Source organism: Setaria viridis, chromosome 2 (genome assembly GCF_005286985.2).
Source record: "Setaria viridis chromosome 2, Setaria_viridis_v4.0, whole genome shotgun sequence".
Lineage (NCBI taxonomy): Eukaryota > Viridiplantae > Streptophyta > Magnoliopsida > Poales > Poaceae > Setaria > Setaria viridis.
Window position 1 is genome coordinate 46271327 of NC_048264.2, and position 20847 is coordinate 46292173.

At 48.5% G+C, this 20847-nt stretch overlaps 2 protein-coding genes across 2 annotated transcripts; both read left to right on the forward strand.

The window, feature by feature from the left end:
• Window positions 1-6018: 6018 nt before the first annotated feature.
• Window positions 6019-10788, forward strand: LOC117843405 (sodium/hydrogen exchanger 1). Its single transcript, XM_034723988.2, has 14 exons — window positions 6019-6668; window positions 6780-6898; window positions 7630-7727; window positions 7898-7957; window positions 8054-8100; window positions 8209-8403; window positions 8498-8544; window positions 8637-8703; window positions 8791-8891; window positions 8994-9095; window positions 9173-9311; window positions 9378-9440; window positions 9563-9646; window positions 10133-10788. Exons 1-14 carry the CDS (start codon window positions 6492-6494, stop codon window positions 10451-10453), a joined length of 1620 nt encoding a protein of 539 aa, XP_034579879.1. The 5' UTR covers window positions 6019-6491; the 3' UTR covers window positions 10454-10788.
• A 1871-nt stretch (window positions 10789-12659) lies between these two features.
• LOC117843406 (tubby-like F-box protein 6) lies at window positions 12660-16371 on the forward strand. Its single transcript, XM_034723989.2, has 6 exons — window positions 12660-13440; window positions 14095-14182; window positions 14271-14388; window positions 14523-14711; window positions 15296-15764; window positions 16024-16371. The coding sequence occupies exons 1-5, from the start codon at window positions 13108-13110 to the stop codon at window positions 15756-15758; spliced, it is 1191 nt and encodes a 396-aa protein (XP_034579880.1). The 5' UTR covers window positions 12660-13107; the 3' UTR covers window positions 15759-15764; window positions 16024-16371.
• The last annotated feature ends 4476 nt before the right edge of the window (window positions 16372-20847 follow it).

Here is a 20847-nt window from a genome sequence, read left to right on the forward strand (position 1 = left end):
ATTTAGTTCGTGTCACATCAAGTGTCACATCAAATATGTGGAGGCTAATTAGAAGGACTAAATATGAGTTAGTTATAAAACTAATTGCACAGATGGAGGCTAAACGGCTAGACGAATTTATTAAGCCTGATTAATCCATCATTAGCAAATGTTTACTGTAGCAGCACATTCTCAAATCATGGACTAATTAGACTTAATAGATTCATCTCGCCATTTAGCCTCCATCTGTGTAATGGGTTTTGTAAATAGTCTATGTTTAATACTCCTAATTAATATCTAAACATTTGATGTGACAGGTGCTAAAAATAAGCAACGTGAACCAAACGGGACCATAAAGACACGACCATTACAAAAAAAAATGATGACCTTCCGAGAAATACCGATAACTTTTTGCATGTGTCGCCCAGTCGTGCTGCCAGACGCCAGAAAAGAAAGGCTAGGTACAGGGACGACGAGATCTAGATGCGTGCGGCTTCTCTGATGCTTCTGCTTGCACCCGGGAGGAGAAGAGGGGGTTGGAGAGGGGAGCCGGGGATGGAGAAGGTCGCCGCCGGAGGGGACCTCCTGGCGCCGACGAGGGAGCTCCAGCAGCCCACCAGTTGTGCCGGCAAGTGGAGAGGATCGGGGTTCCTTGCTGTAGGTTGCGCTCGGAGGAGAAGAGGGGCCCGAGGGCCGGCCGGCCAGAAGACGCCAGGTAGGTGGAGCGGCGCCGGGCAAGTGGAGCGTCGGCTGGGCGTTGTTGGAGTATAAGTGAATTGTTCACCTCTCCTCATCAGTTTAAGTTTTTAGGTTGAACTGGTTGGTGCATGCAACTCAATTATCAGAGCTAGAGGCCTCAAGTTCGAATCCTGACGGGCGCGATTAAATAATTGCAGCCCACTTCAATCTCCACGTATGCAGCCTGAGGAAGCCTACACGTGAGGGGGAGTGTTGGAGTATAAATGAATTGCCCACCTCTCCTTATCAGCTTAAGCTTTTGGGTTGAGGTTGGTACATGCAACTTAATAAGCGTCAAACGCTGACGGGGAGAGAAGCCAAGCGAGTCGGGCTTGTTGTCGCAGGTGGGAGGGGGACGGAGGAATCGGAAGGGTAAATTTCACGAAAACGAGGATCACAGCTGGCCTCAGCAAGTCGTCAGAAGCTGCTTTTAACTGTGGTTTTAGGTGAAAACCTCTTTAGTTGGCTTTTAATTTTTTTTTTAAGCCAAAGCAGCTGGAAGCTGAACCTAAAGCCGGCCGCGGCCGTGACCGCGACTCCACGAGAGAGGGAGGTGAGCCGTTGAGAGGTGGCTAATTAAAGGCGAGCTTCCTTTTGAGGGAGCAGACCTAATCACCAATCAGCGACCAGATTTATTTAATGCTGGCGCCTGCTGCTCGTGCGCAAGACCTCTCGCATCGCATCATCAACCGATTTCCAGAGAACCATGCATGGCTTTATTTGTAGCGCATCAGTCGTCGACCATTATCATTTTTGACAGGAGCAGACCTAATCGTAGGTTACATGGCGATGCAACGGTTGATTTCCAGCAGCTTTCACCGGTAGAAGAAGAAGAAGCTACTGCTAGCACTGTGTCGAAAAGAGATATTCAGAGATGTCGCCGTCGCCTCTACCTACATGAGCAGATGAGCTGTACCTGCGCGCAGCAAGCAGAACCACACGTTCCCGGCCTGGTGGCGAAGGAAAGATCCAAGGCCATGTGCCACGCTCGCAGCTCGATCCGGTATTGCCGATCAGATGGCGGTCGTGGCCGGACAGCTCATCGGCGTGGCTCGCCGCAGCGAGGCCCCGTCAACACGCCACGCAGGCTGCAGGACGCCGACGCGCGCGTGCTGGGCGGAGAGGACGTGTCCGACTTGGCCCCTCCCGGTGCATGTCCAGGCGTGGCCGCCGATCGAGCTGGCAGCGGGTCGCGCCGGCGACCCCGTCGGTGTCGTCGCAGCTGATAAGCTGCCACTCGGTTCTTCGTTTCGTTTCCATGGCCGGCTATCGACGTGTTTGTCCAATTGTTTGATGTCTCGATCGTAAGAATCTCGTTCGTAGCGCATTGATTGCTCAGTAGGCCGGCCACATGCATGATGCCAGCGGAGTGATAAGGCAGACTGCGTAGGATGGGGCTATCGATCGGTGTCCGGCTTCTTGTCTGTACGTATCGCGGTAATGTTTGCAGGTACTAGATAGGTATCATCATCGGTTGATATATGTGATCGGAATGGAGGGTCCCTCTGGTACGTACACACGCACCGACGACTGCAGCTAGCGGCGAGGTGCATCGTCGTCATCATCTCGGCCGGCGAGCCCAGCTAGGAGGCGGCGGCGGCGCTCTCATCATCCATGCATGCCCCTCTTTATGAGGCAGCGCAGCCAGGCACGAACGCGCTGTGCGCGGGCTCTGCCCTTGGCCTGGTGCTGGGGCTCACAGTTGACAGCTTGGCCTCGTCGCGTCCTCCGTGTCGTCGTTCGTCATCATGGGACGAAACGAAACACTTGCACACTGGATCGGGCAAAACGCCGCAGCATCTGACATCTGAGGTGAGCGAGCGGCGACCAGTCATGAGATCTGAAAGGCGTGGCCATCATATTCGCCGTGTCTACATGCGCCACACCAGATCTCAGGTGCAGCGCCCACCCAACACGGATCGTCGTCGACAAGAACACGGCTCCGGCCAGCTCGGCCGCCGTACATCGGACCGGTCACGGGCTAGCAGGGGCTAGCCGCCGCTGATGTCGGTGTCTCGATCGACCGTGACCGCATCCGATCCGCATGCTTGGCAGCTTATCACGCATATGGCTGCTGCACATGTGCTGACTTATCATCACATACTACTACGTGCACGTATTCGCATGTGCGCATGCATTTCCAAGCTTCTTCGTTGTACACCCCGTACTATGTCTCATTCCGGTAACAAGCATGCATGCATCCGTATACGCTCGATCGATCGGCTCCTGTAGTGTATAGCTAGTAGTATAGTATCCACGGTGGACACCACTACACATGTTTTGTTTCCTACTGTAGATAGCCACGTTGTGAATGGACCCATCCATGCAGATGCCACCAGCCTGCAGGCTACAGCAGATCCGGCCAGAGATGCGACGAGACGGGAGCTAGAGCCAAGAGAACGGGATCTACCGTACCACTCGGGTTAGGACAAGACACTCCACGCACAGGCCGGGTAAGGAACGGAGCAGTCGCCCACTCGCCCCGGCCGGCCGGCCGGCTTCCTTGAGAATGGAGCGGGGATAGTGGTGAATGCTATTGGTGAATTTGACACGGAACCTAGGGCGATCGGTGATTTCACATCTGGTTCTTTTCGGTCATTGTCCTATAGCTCGTAAGTTGTAACCATTGGTGGAGGCTGAGCTAGATACAGGGGGACTTGCTTCTTCTTCCAACTCCATGTGCACCCTTTCTTTCTCTTTTTTTCTTTTCTTCCTTTTCCTCTCTTCTCCTCACCTTCTTGCTGTGCTTTTGGCTGGGGGTTTAAATGGCAATGTAACTATGATCTGGCAGATAAGATAACAGGCTTTTATACTTTGTTACTCTATTTTCGATGTGCCTTAATTTCCATCTCAAACAAAGGACAGGAAAATACAAAAGAGGCGGTCAAATATGATTCATTTTTATACTTCTTCTTTTTCTGTCTCTTGATATTTATTTGTACAACATGTGAGTGTCATTGTCGTCCTAGATCAATGCCTTAATTTCCAACCACACATATATAGCATTAGTACTCCAATAAACGTAATTAAGTGGTTATTAGTAGTGATCAAATTGGAACTTTCCTGTGAGTTGCCATGTGACTCGCTCCTCCTAAGTGCCAGTCGTCCTCAGTAGCTTCCAACCGCATCACCATTGATTGGACCACCGATAAGGCGATAAACCACGAGCGCCAAGGCGAAGGTGAAGGCGAAGGCTGCAGGCACGACACGGGAAAGAAAGTTGGTCGCTGATGAATCGCCGCCGGGAGGTAGCTGAATATGCATGGACTTTTGGCATGCTGAATATTATCATCACGGCAAGCCGCGCCAGCATAGCCTGGAATGAATGATTCAATAACGAATGGTACAACAGAAGCTTAGCGTTCCTTTTGTCCCTCGTCTGTAAGCAGTGTTGGTTTGTTTCCTCCTGGGGGAGGGGGTTCCCAGTTGAGCGCCTTTTACTAGGCTACAATAAATTATATTTTAATATTTTATTTCTCCTCTTCTAATAAAAATTCGGAAAAACTCTTGTTTGTTAAAAAAAACGAATGGCTTGTGTACGGTCACACGGACATGTGAGATATCCATATTCACGCATGAACCCAGATTGTAGCTCAAGTGTGTGTCGTCGGAGAAGCTGTTTACTACATACTTATATGACCCAGGTACGCGTACATGCATGCTAGCTCACGCACGTATTGCTACGCTCGCCAAGTCTTACAGTCAAATTGCTCCACTTCTGCGGCTGCTGTGCTGACCTGTCCTGCTAGTCAACTTATCAGGCTCCGGACTGAACGTCAGATAAGAGAGATCAAAGTAAATTAGGACTACTACTCCAAGCTAAGAGAGGAGATGGGTCAACCTCATCAAATCATTAAGCAAGACCAAACCATGTCCATAGCACAGCCTTTAGTTTTGATTCCAGCCCTACACGTGCCACATGCTCCGATCCGATCGATCCCTAGCCATCAGTACATACAGTACTGCAATCGTTCTGCACCTTAGATATACGCCTTTCTCATGAGCTTGAACAACTGGTTGCTAATAAAGGACTAGTACTACAATCATATATAAGTAGCAATTAAATATGGAAAAGCGTACTTTCGTGCTCCATACGTAATTAGGGAGCGAGTTGTAACCAAACAAGAACTTTCTTGTGTGAGTCCCTTGCATGCAGTGGCTCTTAGGCCATTCTCAGTGCAAGCTTTCATATTTATATTTCCAAGAATACCACGTAAGCAAAAGAGCATTTAATTCATGGATAAAATATGTCACACAATGTATTATTTCATCTTTTGTTGTTTCCAAGATTACATGCAAGACACATTTTGTGTTGGAAACAGTATACACATAGTTTCATCCTCATAAACTAGTTTCTTCTCTCACTTCATAAATAGTATGTCATGTCATCAAAACTGCCTACATGGCATCTCATTTATTGCCCATGAAACCTCTATTGAGAATGGCCTTATCATCAACTTGATGCAACCCCATCAACATTCATTGGACCATCAATTGATCACGAGTAGCAAAGGCTTTAGTTTGCAGTCAAATAAAGGCACCGGGAACGAAATGAATGGAGGGGAGAGGGAGAGGAATTAGAGATAAAATTTAATCACTCTTAATCTAATGTGTTAGTAGAAAGGTTAATTTTTGCAACAGCAGCGACCTTTTTTTTTTCTATTTACATGGCTTCTTGAAAATAGACAATACGAACAAAGTGTGCATGTAAGATGCATAGAAAGTACGTGATCCCGTTGGAGAAAAATCTAGACATCCAATTGGCCGTGCCACGAATTTGGTAAGCCGGCCGAGTACATTTTAATTTTTTTATAAAGGATCTAGTACCACAAAATGATGGTAGAGGGTAGTTTAGCACCTTTCTCAAAAAGAAAACAAAAGAGGGAAGTTAGCACATGATGATATCCGCACAAAAAAAATAGTAAATTGTTAGGTTTCCCATGCGGAAAAGAGAGAAAGAGAAAGGACACAATCACACAACTATATCATGTAAAGAGCATATTTAGCGTGCTGGATCATCTCAAAACACTGCTTAGATGGATTTTTCAGGGAAAAAAAACAGATAAACTGGAGCAAAATCCACCCGGTTCCAAGCTGCAAAGACGGGTGGGCGCAGTGGATCCACCTGGGCGATCCAGATCGTCCACAGCCGCACAGGGTTGTCGGACAGATCACGGCTGGGTTAAAACCAGGACCACCCGCTGCACAATTCGAACACCAAACACCATTACCAGCCAATACCAGACTTCCACGTGCCCCTCCCCCACGAGCCCCATCCGCTTTAAATACGGCAAGCGCAACCGAAATACGAAAAGTTTCAGAGCGCTCGCGCGAAACCAACCGAGAGGTCTCGAGGAGGAGGAGGAAAGAAATAGCCAGATTTCCAAGCCGATTCGCCATCCCAGCCCAGCCAGCTCGCCGTGGTTGCCATTCGCGCGACGATTCTGTGCCCTCTTGCTCTGCTCGCCCGCCTCTGAATCTTCTTCCCTTCGCCGGATTTTCCGCGGTTTCCTCGGGATTCCTTGCCCCCGGGAACGGCGGCGCACGAGGGGAAACAAAAGCTTCGATTTTTCCCCTGCCGACGAGTTCCCACTATCTTGAGCAGCCTGCGCGCGGCCAGCGTCGCCGTGGGAGTTTTTCCCGGCCAAAATTAGCCATTTCCCTGGAGCTAAAGGCCGAGCTCGGCGGGGGCTAAACTTCGCATCTTCTCCGCGGCTGCGGCAGGGGGATTAATCCTTCTCCCGTCAGTCGTCGCCGCCGTATCGCCGGGCGGCATGGGGCTCGGCGTGGTGGCGCAGCTGGTGCGCCTGGGCGTGGTGGGCTCGACCTCCGACCACGCGTCGGTGGTGTCCATCAACCTGTTCGTGGCGCTGCTCTGCGCCTGCATCGTCCTCGGCCACCTCCTCGAGGAGAACCGGTGGGTCAACGAGTCCATCACCGCCCTCATCATCGTAAGCACACCGCTCTGCTGCATGTTTTGTTGCTATCCCGGCGAATGCCGCCGGCCGGAGCCCGACGCCGGTGCTTATAATGCTCGTCGATGTTTCCTTTGGCTGTGACAGGGGCTGTGCACCGGCGTGGTGATCCTGCTGACGACCAAGGGGAAGAGCTCGCACATCCTCGTCTTCAGCGAGGACCTCTTCTTCATCTATCTCCTCCCTCCAATCATCTTCAATGCCGGGTAAGCCAAACGACCGTGTTCTTGCGACATGCTTTGCTGAATTTGATTCTGGATGTAGCAGTCGTAGTTAAGGTTTCCCGGAGAATCGATCTGTGTGTGCGTGCACAGTAGACAAGACGAAGTGGAGCAGGCTGGTTTCAATCTTGTTTTTTTTCTTCTGGGCCTAGCTGTCCATCTTCTTAGAAATGTCTGGCTCATACTTGCATGCCGTATTCGTCTTTTATTCCGCTTCTTATCCCTGGCAAACAGACCTGCTTGCCAGCTGCAACTGCTGATTGGAAACTTTGGCCCTTGCCCCATGCTCGTGAAACTGAAAAACAAAATCTGATTCTTTATTACTAGCACTCAAGTTTACTGTCCTAGAATGACTGTACAATAGGACAGGTCTTCATTCATACTATTTTATCGGTCAGTGCTAGCCATGAAGGACTGGTCATTATCTGGTCAGTTTTTGAAACACCCCAAGCCATGATAGTCTTGAGTTTGTTGGAGCATTTAAAAATTCTCCTCTGAAGGTTACTGGTGTATTAGTAGGATTGAAGTTGACTGCTGTAGACTATGTGAAGCCCTAGGCAAAAACTGAAGGGTCTTTAGAATTCAGAAGAAGAGTAGGACACCCTTTTAACAGAAACTGAAGAGTCTTTCGAGTTCAGAATAGGATCCCGTTTAACAGTTCTTTCATGGCTTATCCGTATAAGCACACAAGGTTCTCACAAATATTTCCTCACCAGCTTCCAGGTAAAGAAGAAGCAATTCTTCCGGAATTTCATGACAATCACATTATTTGGTGCTGTTGGGACAATGATATCCTTCTTCACGATCTCTCTCGGTATGTTATTTCCAGGAACTGATGGTAACTATCTCGTGAGTTTTGTAGTAAATAGATTTACAACCTGTAACAAAGGTGGCCTTGTTATTAGGTTGGCTTTTATGTTGTGCTGTACCACTACCACCTTTTGGACATGTCTGATTGTCTGACACCCGATTACTATATTTCAGGTGCCATAGCAATATTCAGCAGAATGAACATTGGGACGCTAGATGTTGGGGATTTCCTTGGTAAGCCATCACTGCCTTTTCCGACATGATGCTCTCCCTGGAAATAATGGTGTCACCATGTGAGCCTCATCTCTTTCTGCTCTGTCATAATTGCAGCAATTGGAGCGATCTTTTCTGCAACAGATTCTGTCTGCACATTGCAGGTTGGTTCCGGGGACAATCTCATGATCTTTTCAATTCGCGTCTTGAGATAAACCTGGACCATACATAGTATTGTGTAATGCGTAGTACTGATCTTATTTTGAAAACAGGTCCTCAATCAGGATGAGACACCCCTTTTGTACAGTCTTGTATTTGGTGAAGGAGTTGTGAATGACGCCACATCAGTTGTGCTCTTCAATGCGCTCCAGAACTTTGATCTTAACCACATTGACGTAGCCGTTGTGCTGAAGTTCTTGGGGAATTTTTGTTATCTATTTCTGTCAAGCACCTTCCTTGGAGTGTTTGTAAGTTGATTCTTAAGCATCATCTACTTCTATTTTTACAAACTCCATTGGATTACTGGACAAAACACGTTAATATTTGATATGCCATTGGCAGGTTGGATTGCTCAGTGCTTACATGATCAAGAAATTATACATCGGAAGGTCCGTTTACCTAATAAAACCTTTTGTTGACAAAAAGCAGATCAATAATATCAGTCTAGAGTAAGTTTTGTTGTTTGTTGGGTCGATTTCAGGCATTCCACTGACCGTGAGGTTGCGCTTATGATGCTCATGGCTTACCTCTCATATATGCTGGCTGAGGTGCGCCTCTGACTAGATACAGAATGAAAATTGGATTTATTTTTTAGTACTATTTTATATTAACTTGCTCTTCTTTGGTCTTGGCAGTTGCTAGACTTGAGTGGCATTCTCACTGTGTTTTTCTGTGGTATTGTGATGTCACACTACACTTGGCATAATGTGACAGAGAGCTCAAGAGTGACAACCAAGTAATTATACTCACTCCATAATTTATTCCACCAGTAATGTCCATAGCAAGTTAAATAAAAAGATACCAATTGATTTTCTTTGGACTTTTTTTATCTACTCAGGCATGCCTTTGCAACTTTGTCCTTCATTGCCGAGACTTTCCTTTTCCTGTATGTTGGTATGGATGCGCTTGATATCGAAAAGTGGGAGTTTGCCAGTGACAGGTCAGTTTAATGTACTTTCAGCTATAAATACCTTTTTTTATTTATGAATACTCAGTTTTGTTGTTTACCATTTGCAGCCCCGGAAAATCCATTGGCATAAGCTCAATTTTGCTAGGATTAGTTCTGGTGGGAAGAGCTGCTTTTGTTTTTCCCCTGTCTTTCTTGTCCAACTTAACGAAAAAGACACCTTTGGAGAAAATAACCTGGAGACAACAGGTGAGCAATTGTTTAGATCTTTTTTTTCTGAAATGACGTCATTTTGTAACAGTTTTTTTTCAACAGATTGTAATATGGTGGGCTGGGCTGATGAGAGGCGCCGTGTCCATTGCTCTTGCTTACAACAAGGTTTTTTTTTTGCCTAATTCAACTTAACTTTTTTTTTTCCTAATTCAACTTCACGCCAGTTCCCTGTAGAAGTATCTTAAGTTCTTTTTCTCCAAGTTTAATTCTTCCTCTTGGAATTGCAGTTCACAAGATCTGGACACACTCAGCTGCACGGCAATGCGATAATGATCACCAGCACAATCACTGTCGTCCTATTTAGCACCATGGTGAGTCATCTTGTTCCAATATTCGTATAATGCAATGTGTCAGCTTATCATGTAGTATGCCCTGACATGGATATATTCACCATTGAGTTAACCCAAAAAAGCTCCAGGTCGATTGTCACATCAAACCAGTCAGTGTCATGGGAATTAAATCTGGAAGCTTGTGGTAGTGAACAAGATCTTATCCTTTCTAAATAGATAACTGACAGGAATGCAAGGTTATGTTATAAGAACTCATAATATGGTCCCCTATTATTCTTACCCCTTCTGAAGAGATCACCATGCTTTCTTTGATTACTCCTGTTCACAGCATGGCTTTCGAAATATAAAAATAGCTGAAGAAATGCTATCTGCTCTTGTCTTTGGCCACAAGTATTTCTTTTGAGAACTACGGTCATATGAATATAGCAACCATGTTTGCTAAAAAGAATGAATATGGCAACAAACTTTATTCTATGAGTGCTTCTGAAACTTTGCAATGTTTACCAGGTGTTCGGGATGATGACGAAGCCATTGATCCGGTTCCTGCTCCCTGCCTCCAGCAATACCGTCACCTCCGAGCCGTCTTCGCCCAAGTCCCTGCATTCCCCTCTCCTGACGAGCATGCAGGGCTCCGACCTCGAGACGGCCACTGCTAACATTGTCAGACCGTCCAGCCTTCGGATGCTCCTTAGCAAACCGACTCACACCGTCCACTACTACTGGCGCAAGTTTGATGACGCGCTGATGCGGCCCATGTTCGGCGGCCGTGGCTTCGTGCCCTTCTCCCCCGGATCACCCACCGAGCAGAGTGTCCATGGTGGACGGTGAACGCTGCCAAGAAAACAAAGAATTTGGCACCAAGAGTCAAGAGAGGAAGGCATGTTTTTGGTGAATAGAGCCTGGCTGCTGACAATCAGATGATGAAGCTTATGTTGTTCAGAACTTCAGATGGTATAGTCCCTCAGCAATGGTGAAGAGGGACCTTCAGCTTATAGTTCAAAACTTCAAATGGAGGGCTAGTTGGTTGGGATCAACAGGATGAAGAAGATGACTCCTGAAAATTTTGGGGTTTGAGTTATTGTATAACAAAGGCTTGTACATTTTGTAGATAAAAACACCCATTTTTATCTTATAAATATAGGCCTGTACAACTACCTTTTTCAGAGGACTGTACAACTAGGTAGGTTATGTTTGAAATTTGTATGAGCCGAAATTCTGGCCCATGTGCGTTGATGGATCGGAAATCTGAACGAAAAATACGGGCCCATCCACCTGGCTGGACTCCCGTGGTCCGTTGCTGTGGACCTGTGTGTGTGGTTCTGGCCATACCCGAGCTGGTGGCCTCCAGTCCTCCTTGCAATTTTATTTTTTCTTTCTTGTTCTGATTTTAAAGTTGGTTTGGCGTGTAAGATGAGAGATCTTCTTGGTTGGATGAAACGAGGGAACTTAAAATACAAAGTGAAGATACCAGTTACGATACCTGTGTTTGTTCTTTTTAGTACTACTACTGCTATTTTTCAAAAAAGTACTACTACTGCAAGCTTCATTTTTGCATTTGGGTCTCTGCATTTGATGCTGTCAGAATGTTCTGGCGTGTGATTTTGTGAAATTTCAGTGCACATATTGGCACAGTTGCACCCTGTCAACATCAAAATTATTCGTCCATTAAGTTGCTGTCCTGAATAAGCCATAGAAGCCAGCATATAAGACACTTTGTTTTACTTTTCTAGCATGCTCTGGAGCAACCATGCGCTGGCATCTTGATATGCAAAGATGTCCCAACAAAAGCGCATGCTCCCAACTAACCTTGCACTGAACAAGAATTTAGTGACACGTTTTTTTTATCACTGAAACCAATACCCTGATCACAGCGTCGTGCATCGGAGGCATGATGCTTGATATCTTTTGTAACGAGTCTGAACAAGCTTGTAAACACTACGATGTGCTAAAACCTTGCTACTTTGTTCTTTTGCAATGCAATCGAACTGGGGGTCCTCCCCTGGAATTCTAAAATAAAAAAGAAACCACTACCCCAAACAATCTAGTGACTAGTATTTCAGAGTTTAAGAAGATGGGAGATCATGGCATGTAAGCAGTGTCTTTGTGCCTTGATGACAGTTACGTATGAAAATCTGCAAGGTTGGTTTTTGCTCAACGCATGGCAGAAAGCCAGCCACATGTAGCGGTCGCAGCAACACCATTTTGGTGTAGGGTGGAAACTGCGCTGCATCTTCAAGCACCCAAACGCAATTGATGAGCTCTTTTCCTCACTCGTTCGGCAGTTTGGTTCCTTTCGCAGGATTGCATCTTTGAGATGTGAAACCACAGCGCAGTCAGAAGACTTGAATGGCCGGGTCCCTAAGCTGAGATAGACAGTCCATGTTGTGGTTAGGCTCTGAAGCGTCAGATCAAGCAGCATTTGTTTCATATCTGCAGAGAGAGGAATTCAAGTTGAACTACTCTCTCGAGTTTTCATCCATGCCGCAGGCAATTTTTGTAGGAGCAATCAAGAGGGCCAGCACCAGAACATGCAGATATCACACATGCATTGCAAGTACTTCCTCCCTTCCAGGCAATGACGGTGACATCTCCCTACTACCCTGGTAGGCCCATAACTCTGCATCAAGATGGGATAGCTGGGTGTTGCAAGTGCAATGCTTTAATAAATTGGATATTGGAACAGTAGGAGGAGAATTTCCCACTTTACCAGCTACTCCAAACTACTCCAACAAAGATATCAGCTTTTTATAATTCTGAAAGAAAGAGGGAAACAGAAAAGCAATGTTATCTCTTGTACTGAAGATGCTTTTGACTGGCTGATCAGAGCTCAGAAAGAATTTCAGTCAGAAAGGAGTGTCTTTGTTTTGTCAGAGTGCTGCAGTAGAATCTCATATCCCATTGCTGCAAAATGGAGGACAAAGTCCCATGTGGATGTGGGTGGGAGAGTAGATTTTTTTTTGCTACGCATTCACACGCACACGCAGACGCTGTTGAGATCGATAAAGACTGCTAGGTTTTTATCCACACCTACTGGCTACTGTTCCCCACCCAGCTTCTGCTTCCTTCCCTCCTCGGCAGGTAAGGTAAACATCCACAAAACCCCATGGTCACGGAAGGCTCCACTTCACATCCTTTGTCTCTGCCCACCACAAGGAGTAGGACAAGGTCACATCCCCCCAATTCCCTTACTGCTCAGTGCTCACAAGCCCAATCAATCCCCACATCCATATCAACACAACGCAGGAAGCTTCCCATCTCTCCATGCCCCCACCACCTGCAGTCTTCTGAAGTCTGAACCCTGAAGATTACTCATGGCCTAGACCCTAGATCCTGTCACAATTCATAAAGACCCCAATTTTCATCCATCATTCTTGCTTCACCCGAAAGCTCGTATATTTTGTGGAATTGGGTTTCGGAATTGGATCATACGGGAGTTCTTGGGGGGTTTGGTTTTGGTTCTGGTGAGGAGGACGCGAAAGGCGATGCCTTTCAGCAGCATGATCCAGGAGATGAAGGGCGAGATCGGCGCCATCTCGCGGCGCGGCCTGCTGCGGTCGCGGTCGCAGAGCACGGGCCGCGTCCAGCGAGTGGAGCCGGACGAGGCAGCGATGCGGGAGAGCTCGTGGGCGCAGGTGCCCCCGGAGCTCCTGCGGGTGGTGCTGGCGAAGGTCGAGGCAGGGGAGGCGCGGTGGCCGGGACGCGGGGCCGTCGTGGCGTGCGCCGGCGTCTGCCGTGGCTGGAGGGGCACCGTGAAGGAGATCGTGCCCGTGCCGGAGGCGTCTGGGAAGCTCACCTTCCCCATCTCTCTCAAGCAGGTATGGCTTCCCACGAACTCTGAATCTCTCTGCTCGGTGATCATGCTGCTGATACTGCTGAAAGTGCTACAGTTCTCATTCATGTCTATTCCCTGTTTTGCATAAAAATTCTCAGTATCACCGGAATTTTTCACCTTGCTTAGTAATTGATAGTGACGGTGCCTTGGTCCATATTGCATCCATCATTTTCCTGAAGTTGCAATGGCCAATCCTCCATGTCCACGTTGCGTCTGCGACCCAAAGGTGGTTTGCCTTCGTTGTCACTGCAAGATATTATCTTGCAAAAATCTATTTTTGGTACCTACCTGGTCATATTTGTTTAATTTTTCAGTTCTGGAGTACTAAAAAATTGTCCACAAGATTAGATAGGCCTATATTTTATTCTGTAACCAGAGGAAGTCAGGTTAATGGACAATTCTTGATGACTTATTCGTTGGGCTAATTCAGGGAAGGTTTAGCATCACGTATGCACGGTCAAATGATACCTTACCACACTAGTTGACTTCTTATTAGAGTTGGCTGTGTTGAACAGGAGACTTATTGCCATTGTAATATAAGAGAAGTGACGTTTGATTTGAGTTTTCATTGACTTTAGAATTTTTCTCATAGATTTCTTTTAATTTAAACTCGCAAGTTCATCTTTGTAACCTGCAGCCTGGCCCAAGGGATGCCCCTGTCAAATGTTTCATTAGGAGGAACCGGGCTACTCAGTCATATTTTCTGTGCCTTGGAGTCACTGACGGTATGGCCTTCCCCCCATGTATCCTCTTAGGCATGTACCACGTGGATGTGCTCATTGTTAATGGAACAAATGTTTTTTCATTCTGTAGCATTAGTTGATGATGGGAAATTCCTACTTGCTGCACGCAAATACCGTAGACCTTCATGCACTGAATATCTGATTTCGCTTGATTCAAAGGGGAATGGTACCTATCTTGGCAAGTTAAGGTGAGGCTTCAAGTTCAAGAAACAGATATTGGTGTATGAAAGCTATGACCTATGTTCTTTCAATGCTGTGCATGGTAACAGAGGTAGTGTTACGACAGAGATCTCGGAGTAACATATTCTTCTTTGTTAAACAGATCAAACTTCCTAGGCACAAAATTTACTGTCTATGATGCCCATCCACCTTGTGCCGGAGCTGTGGTTTCAAAGGGTCCATCTGCACACATGATCGGTTCAGCCCAAGTTTCTCCCATGAAGGGTGGTCCGCCTGCTGGGAACTATCCAGTTTCCCACATTTCTTATGAAGTGAATGTCTTGGGTTCTAGGTATGGCAAACCTTGTGATAGAACTTCTGTTCTGCCAATGTTAGGTTCATGTTTCTTTCCAAGACGACGTTCAGTTCGAATAGATTATCATTTGAATCCATTTTTATTTCTGTCATTTATAATCTCATTGGAAGTACTGCTACAGCATTGGAAAGTTCTTTATTTTTTCCCTATTGATCATAATACCTGCTAACTGAATTGCTGATAAAAATCTTATTGTACAGAACTGCTGTTACTAGCTACTGAGCTAACATAAAACTGCAGAAATGTCTTTATGACGTACTTACTTATTAAAATAATCAGATTCAAAGGCAGAGTGGAGCAGTTACATTTCAGGACCTGCTTAGGTTTATAAATTTTTACATTGCCTCTAGCATTAGCATGCATCTTACTTGAAGAAACATCTTGCTCAGTAGTAATACAACCTTAGATATTTACTTACAGAATCTAAAGCCAGAACTTGGTGGTTAGAAAGTAGAGCTATGGGTTTAATGTAACGCAATAGAAAAATAGTTTAGCTGCTGACGGCTGGTTTATCACAGGAGAGCTGAAAAGTTTGTCTGGCGTACTCTAATGTTTTGCAGGGGGCCAAGAAAGATGAATTGTGTTATGGATTCTATCCCTGCATCAGCGATTAAAGAAGGAGGGACTGCTCCCACGCAGACTGAATTTCCATCTAGTAACTCTAGCTCTTTTGCATCAGTTCCATTCTTCAGATCGAAATCAGGTCAACTGGATAGTTCAGGTGCTCAGAATGAAAGTAAGGTGGCGCTGAAGAACAAGTCTCCAAGTTGGCATCAACAGCTTCAGTGCTGGTGCCTCAATTTCCATGGGCGGGTAACGGTTGCGTCCGTAAAGAACTTCCAGTTGGTGGCTTCAGGTGAGAGTGCTCCAACTCCAAGTAACCAGGAGGATGACGACGTTATACTCCAGTTTGGCAAGGTCGGGAAGGACCTGTTCACCATGGACTACCGTTATCCCATCTCTGCATTTCAGGCATTTGCCATCTGCCTGAGCAGCTTTGACACCAAAATCGGTTGTGAATGAGTCAAGGTATGATTCTTTCTTGCTTTTCCCCCTTTCTTGACTCGCCAAATGGCTCAGTTATTGATTCTTCTGTGCTGATGGGCTGGTGGTCCATTTTCAAAACTGCTCACACACATATTCAATCCAAGATTTTAGCCAGCTGTTTGTTATATCTACCACCAATTTATCTTTTTAAATGCTCTCCATCACCAGCATGGGGTTTCTACACACACATATATTTCAACCCAAACCGTTTTATTTACTTTCAGATCTCATTTTCCTGCAGGTGCAGGGCAGATTGATAATCATAGAATGTAGAACAAAAGACATCAAGAAGGCATATTACTTGAGTTTCAAGCCGGAGAGTTTGGGAATAGAGTGGGATACTTCTGTTCTATCTATAATGTCGTGATGTAAATAGCAATCTAGCTGGAGTGGATTTTATGAGTGTTGGCAAGTGTGAACACCAAGAGTGTCCTCTACTATTTCGTTTCATTTCAGCGCTTGAGTTCAGATTACAAGTGAGATCATATTTGTATCTATATATCTATGCAATGCAACCTGCTATTTCGAATGACCCTTCTGAGATGCCAGAAGGCATCACATCTGAATATATTGACAAGGGTTCAAAACATGTTTTTCTCCCTGTTTGTTCAGTGTTGCAACAACTAGTAACGTTGTTTGATTGTAGTAGTACTACTGTGCACAGTCGATGAACAGGGTCAATTTTTCCCCTTCTTTCTCCTTTTTTTTTCTGAGGGCAGGTTAGGCCAACGAACAAACCAATGGATCCACGCGGAAAACACGGATCCTCCGTCGTCATCCTATGGTTTGGTTCGCCCTAGGTTACGTTCGACACCAAGACGTCGGCGCTGGCCGTCCTGCCTGACCTCCCCATTGGAATATGCAACAGTACTGTCATCGTCGCCGTGGCCGTCGGGAACATGCTGTACGTGATCGAGAACGGATCGGAGATAGACTTCATCGACGACGACGACGAGTACTGCGTGGGAGGCCTGCACCGCCTCAGGCTGGAAGAAGAGGACGGCAAGCCCAGCAGATCAGACAACAAGGACGAGTGGGATTGGTATACCTCCCTCGACTACTTCCCGTTCCCGACGCGGTGGAGCTGGAGCGCCGGCCACCGTGCGCTTCCGCTGTCGCCGTACGGCGTGAGCGTGAACGCGCTACACCCGAGGGGACGCGCCTTCTTCGTCTCCGTCCACTGCAACTTTATCCGCGGCCACCGCGGCCGGGACACCTTCTCCTACGACACGGAGCGCGGCCGGTGGGGCGCGCCACGGCGACTGGGAGCTGCCGTTCGTCGGCCAGGCGCACTACGACGGCGACCTGCGCGCATGGGTCGGCCTACATGGCGGCGAAGGATACGAGCCGGACGGGTACCTCTGCTCCTGCGACGTCCCGCACCTCGGCCGCAGGCGCGCCGCCGCGCCTGGATGGAAGCTCGGCAAGGAGAGGCTGTTCCTCGAGGACCCAGAGCGGCACGTCGACGCCAAGCTCGTCCACATGGGCGGCGGTGGCAGGTTCTGCCTCGTCGAGATCTTGACGCGCGAGGGGGTCAGCTGGGAGGAACGCCTCGGGGACGGCGACAGATGCGTGCTCCGCCTCACCACGTTCCGCGTCGAGTACGGCGACGACGGGGAGCTCACCACCACCGCTCGCCGACCTGCTCGGTCGTACAAGATGTCCAGCCATCACGACCGCTTTCATTGGCAAGCATTCTGGGCGTGACATGACAAGCATGCCAACACGAATTCACCACTGCACACAGGTTAGCAATTCACATAACTGGGCTGTGCGAGTTGAGCAATGAAATCCGTTCAAGAGCTGCTCTAGCCAATTTGGGAGCGATTACTGCATCAGACAGAAATCGTGGCAAATTCTCCATGTTCAGAAATCCCTGTGCTACGGTTACAGGTAACCGGACGACGCCACGGGTGCTCTCTGCCGTCGGGTCGGAGGTTTTCTTGCTACCGCTGGTCGCTTCCCGAAGAGCTGCATTACCGCTCGTTCCGTCCGCCGAAGTTCCGGGGGTCGAGTGAGGAAGAAGAAACCCTTCGTAATTGCCCGCGCCAATCATGTCCGCTCAAGCCTGATCCTACGGCGATGACACACCCAGGGGGTGGACGGTATTTCATTTACCGTCCACCCCCGAGGCCGCCTCGTTGCGTGCGTGCGCCGGTGAACTGCGCCGCACGGTGTGCCCATCCCCGCCTGGCTTGCCATGGAGCCTGTTCTCGGCCGGCTGGAGAGGTCGCCGAGGAGAAAGCAGGCCGCGCCGCCACATGCGTATGTCCCGGAAACGGCGGCGCACCGGCACCTAGCATGGGATGGGAAAGACGCGCCCGGACGCCGCGGTGGCGACGAGGACTTGATCCGCAAGCACACAACGCTCCCAAAATGAAGAAGCAGAAGAACATGTGGGAGCCTGCAAAGTCCAGGAAGCAGACACGGGCGCATCACCTACTTCTATGAACTTTGAATCCCTCTATTGAGGTCTTTAAACTTGTTGAATGTGTCATTCTGATCCAAATTGTACAGAATACCTCTACAGCTGCTGATATGGTGCATGTTAGAATGGAGATTTCATATTGACAAGTCAAGATAGTAAGGATATTTCGCCTAATTTGGACCTGGGATGATGTTTATCAAGTTTATGGGGTCCCAAGCTCTCAATCTACAGCTTCTATGTTCACGAGCCTAGAAGACAGTCAACAACAAACTAAAGAACTGCCCATGCAACTCAAAAAATCATATTTTGATTGTGCCATTACAATGCAAACTTGCTATTTTTTTTTGAGTACGCATGAGAGCTGCACATCATTGCATTAAGAAAAAAATGTGTCAATTTTACATCACCGCAAAGCTTATGCTCACGCTAACACATTAGTACACAAGTGGTACCAAGAGAGAATACTACATGGCCAGGAATGGCCCAAATAGCAATGCCGATTACTCCCCATATAAGCTACATACCTAGACGACCTGCCCCTGCTACGATCTAGAACTCATCATGCCAAAGAGCCGCCCAAGTCCACCCCGTCCGTCGCCATGCCAACGAGCCGCCCGTGGTTCTCGGCGGCGCCGCCGCCTCACGGGTGTCCGGCGGCCGTCGGGAGGCTGCCGCCGCCGCCAAGGGGAAGCTCGCGGCAGGCAGCGCGGGGCGTGATCCGGGCCGCCGCAACCGGCAGAAGAAGCACCTGTACCTCGTCTTGGACGACGCCAAGAGCGGGGCCGGCATCCACAGGGTCGACATGGACGACGACCCCAACGGCGACGACGTCACCCTACAGCGCCTCCCGAAACCTCCGCTTGTGCGCATAGATTACTCGATGGCCGATGACTTCGCCGTCCTGGGCCGCCACGTCATCGGCATGGGATCCAGGATCATGGAGTCCATGCACAACGGCCGCGAGGACGGCGACACCGTAACGTTCGACACCAAGACGTCGGCGCTGTCCGTCCTGCCTGACCTCCCCAACGGCCTACGCGAAGGTAATGCCACCGTCGCCGTGGCAGTTGGGAACATGCTGTACGTGATCGACAACGGCTCCACGCTAGATCGTCCGTTCATCGACGAGGACCAGTACTGCTGCATCGGAGGCTTGCACTGCCTCAGGCTGGAAGAAGACGATGAGGACGAGAAGCCCAGCAGACCGAGCAAGGACTGGTAGCCCTGGTATACCTTCAAGGACGTCGACTACTCTCCGGCGCGGTGGCTCTGGAGCGATGGCCACCGCCCGCTCCCGCTGTCGCCGGACGGCGTCAGGGCTCACGCGCTGCACCCGAGGGGGTGCGCCTTCCTCGTGTCCGTCTGGTGCCACTATATCCGCGGCGACTGCGGCCTGGGCACCTTCTCCTACAGCACGGAGAACGGCCGGTGGACGCGCCACGGCGACTGGGAGCTGCCATTCGTCGGCCAAGGGCACTACCACACCGGCCTGCGCGCATGGATTGGCCTCCACGGAGACTCAATGTTCCGGCCGGACGGGTCCCTCTGCTCCTGCGACGTCCCGCACCTCGGCCGCCGGCGCGCCGCCGCGCCGGGATGGAAGCTGGGCAAGGAGAAGCTGTTCCTCGAGCACCCGGAACGCCACATCGACGCCAAGCTTGTCTGCATGGGCGGCGCCGGCAGGTTCTGCCTTGTCGAGATCGTGACGCGCGAAGGGGTTGACAGGGAGGGGGTGCGTCGGTGACGGCGACAAATGTGTGCTCCGCCTCACCACGCTTCGTGTCAAGTACGGGCGACGACGGGGAGCTCACCGCCACCGCTTGCCGACCTGCTCGCTCGTACAAGCTGTCAAAGCATCAGGAATATTTTCATTGGCAAGCGTTCTGGGTGTAATACAACATGCCAGTTTAGCAATGAAATCCGTCCAGGAGCTGCTAGCCTGCTGCTGCTCTAGTCAATTTGGTAGCGATTACCGCGCTAATCAGAAGCTGTCGCTGCCTAGCTCATCTGAAGGACTTTGCTGTGCGCTGCCTTGCATTCCTCACTCTCATTGTGTCCCTTGGACAGAGATGTGAATTTGCCGTGCTTGGCATCAGTGGATGATCCGCTTGTTCATTTTAAATGATGGCCAATCTGACGAGGACTGTCAAAAATCACGATGTTACCACTAATTTCGATATAATAAACCAGCAAAATACAAAATGAAGCTGCATGTTAGTGTCAACTACTAGACCAAATTTCCCCACTTACGACAGGAGATGAGATCAGAATATGCAAATCTTTGGGAGGAAATCCAAATGCAACAAATCAATCCGGAAACAGAAGGTGAAATTAAGTGGCGCTGGACAGAGAATGGAGAATACTCAACAAAAAGTGCATACCTCATCCAGTTCCAAGGCCGGACAAGGAAAATCAACATCACTCCGATATAGAAGGCTAAAATAGAATCTAAATGCAGGATCTTTGCTTGGATACTACTACACAGGAAAATCCTAACGGTAGATAATTTAGCAAAGCGGAACTGGTCGAACGACCCGATTTGCAAGCTATGCAATATGGCCCTAGAGACGACGACATATTTATGTAAAGACTGCACATACACCGCTGCAGTATGGTTCGGTCTGCATCATCTGCCAA

Excerpts from the sequence above, each read along its gene's own strand:
- LOC117843405 (XM_034723988.2), top strand. The coding sequence starts at position 6,492 with ATGGGGCTCGGCGTGGTGGCGCAGCTGGTGCGCCTGGGCGTGGTGGGC. Across the intron at positions 7,728-7,897 it reads CTTCTTCACGATCTCTCTCG|GTGCCATAGCAATATTCAGC; the intron begins GTATGTTATTTC and ends ACTATATTTCAG. Across the intron at positions 7,958-8,053 it reads AGATGTTGGGGATTTCCTTG|CAATTGGAGCGATCTTTTCT; the intron begins GTAAGCCATCAC and ends TCATAATTGCAG.
- LOC117843406 (XM_034723989.2), top strand. The coding sequence starts at position 13,108 with ATGCCTTTCAGCAGCATGATCCAGGAGATGAAGGGCGAGATCGGCGCC. Across the intron at positions 14,389-14,522 it reads ACCTATCTTGGCAAGTTAAG|ATCAAACTTCCTAGGCACAA; the intron begins GTGAGGCTTCAA and ends TTTGTTAAACAG. Across the intron at positions 14,712-15,295 it reads GTGAATGTCTTGGGTTCTAG|GGGGCCAAGAAAGATGAATT; the intron begins GTATGGCAAACC and ends AATGTTTTGCAG.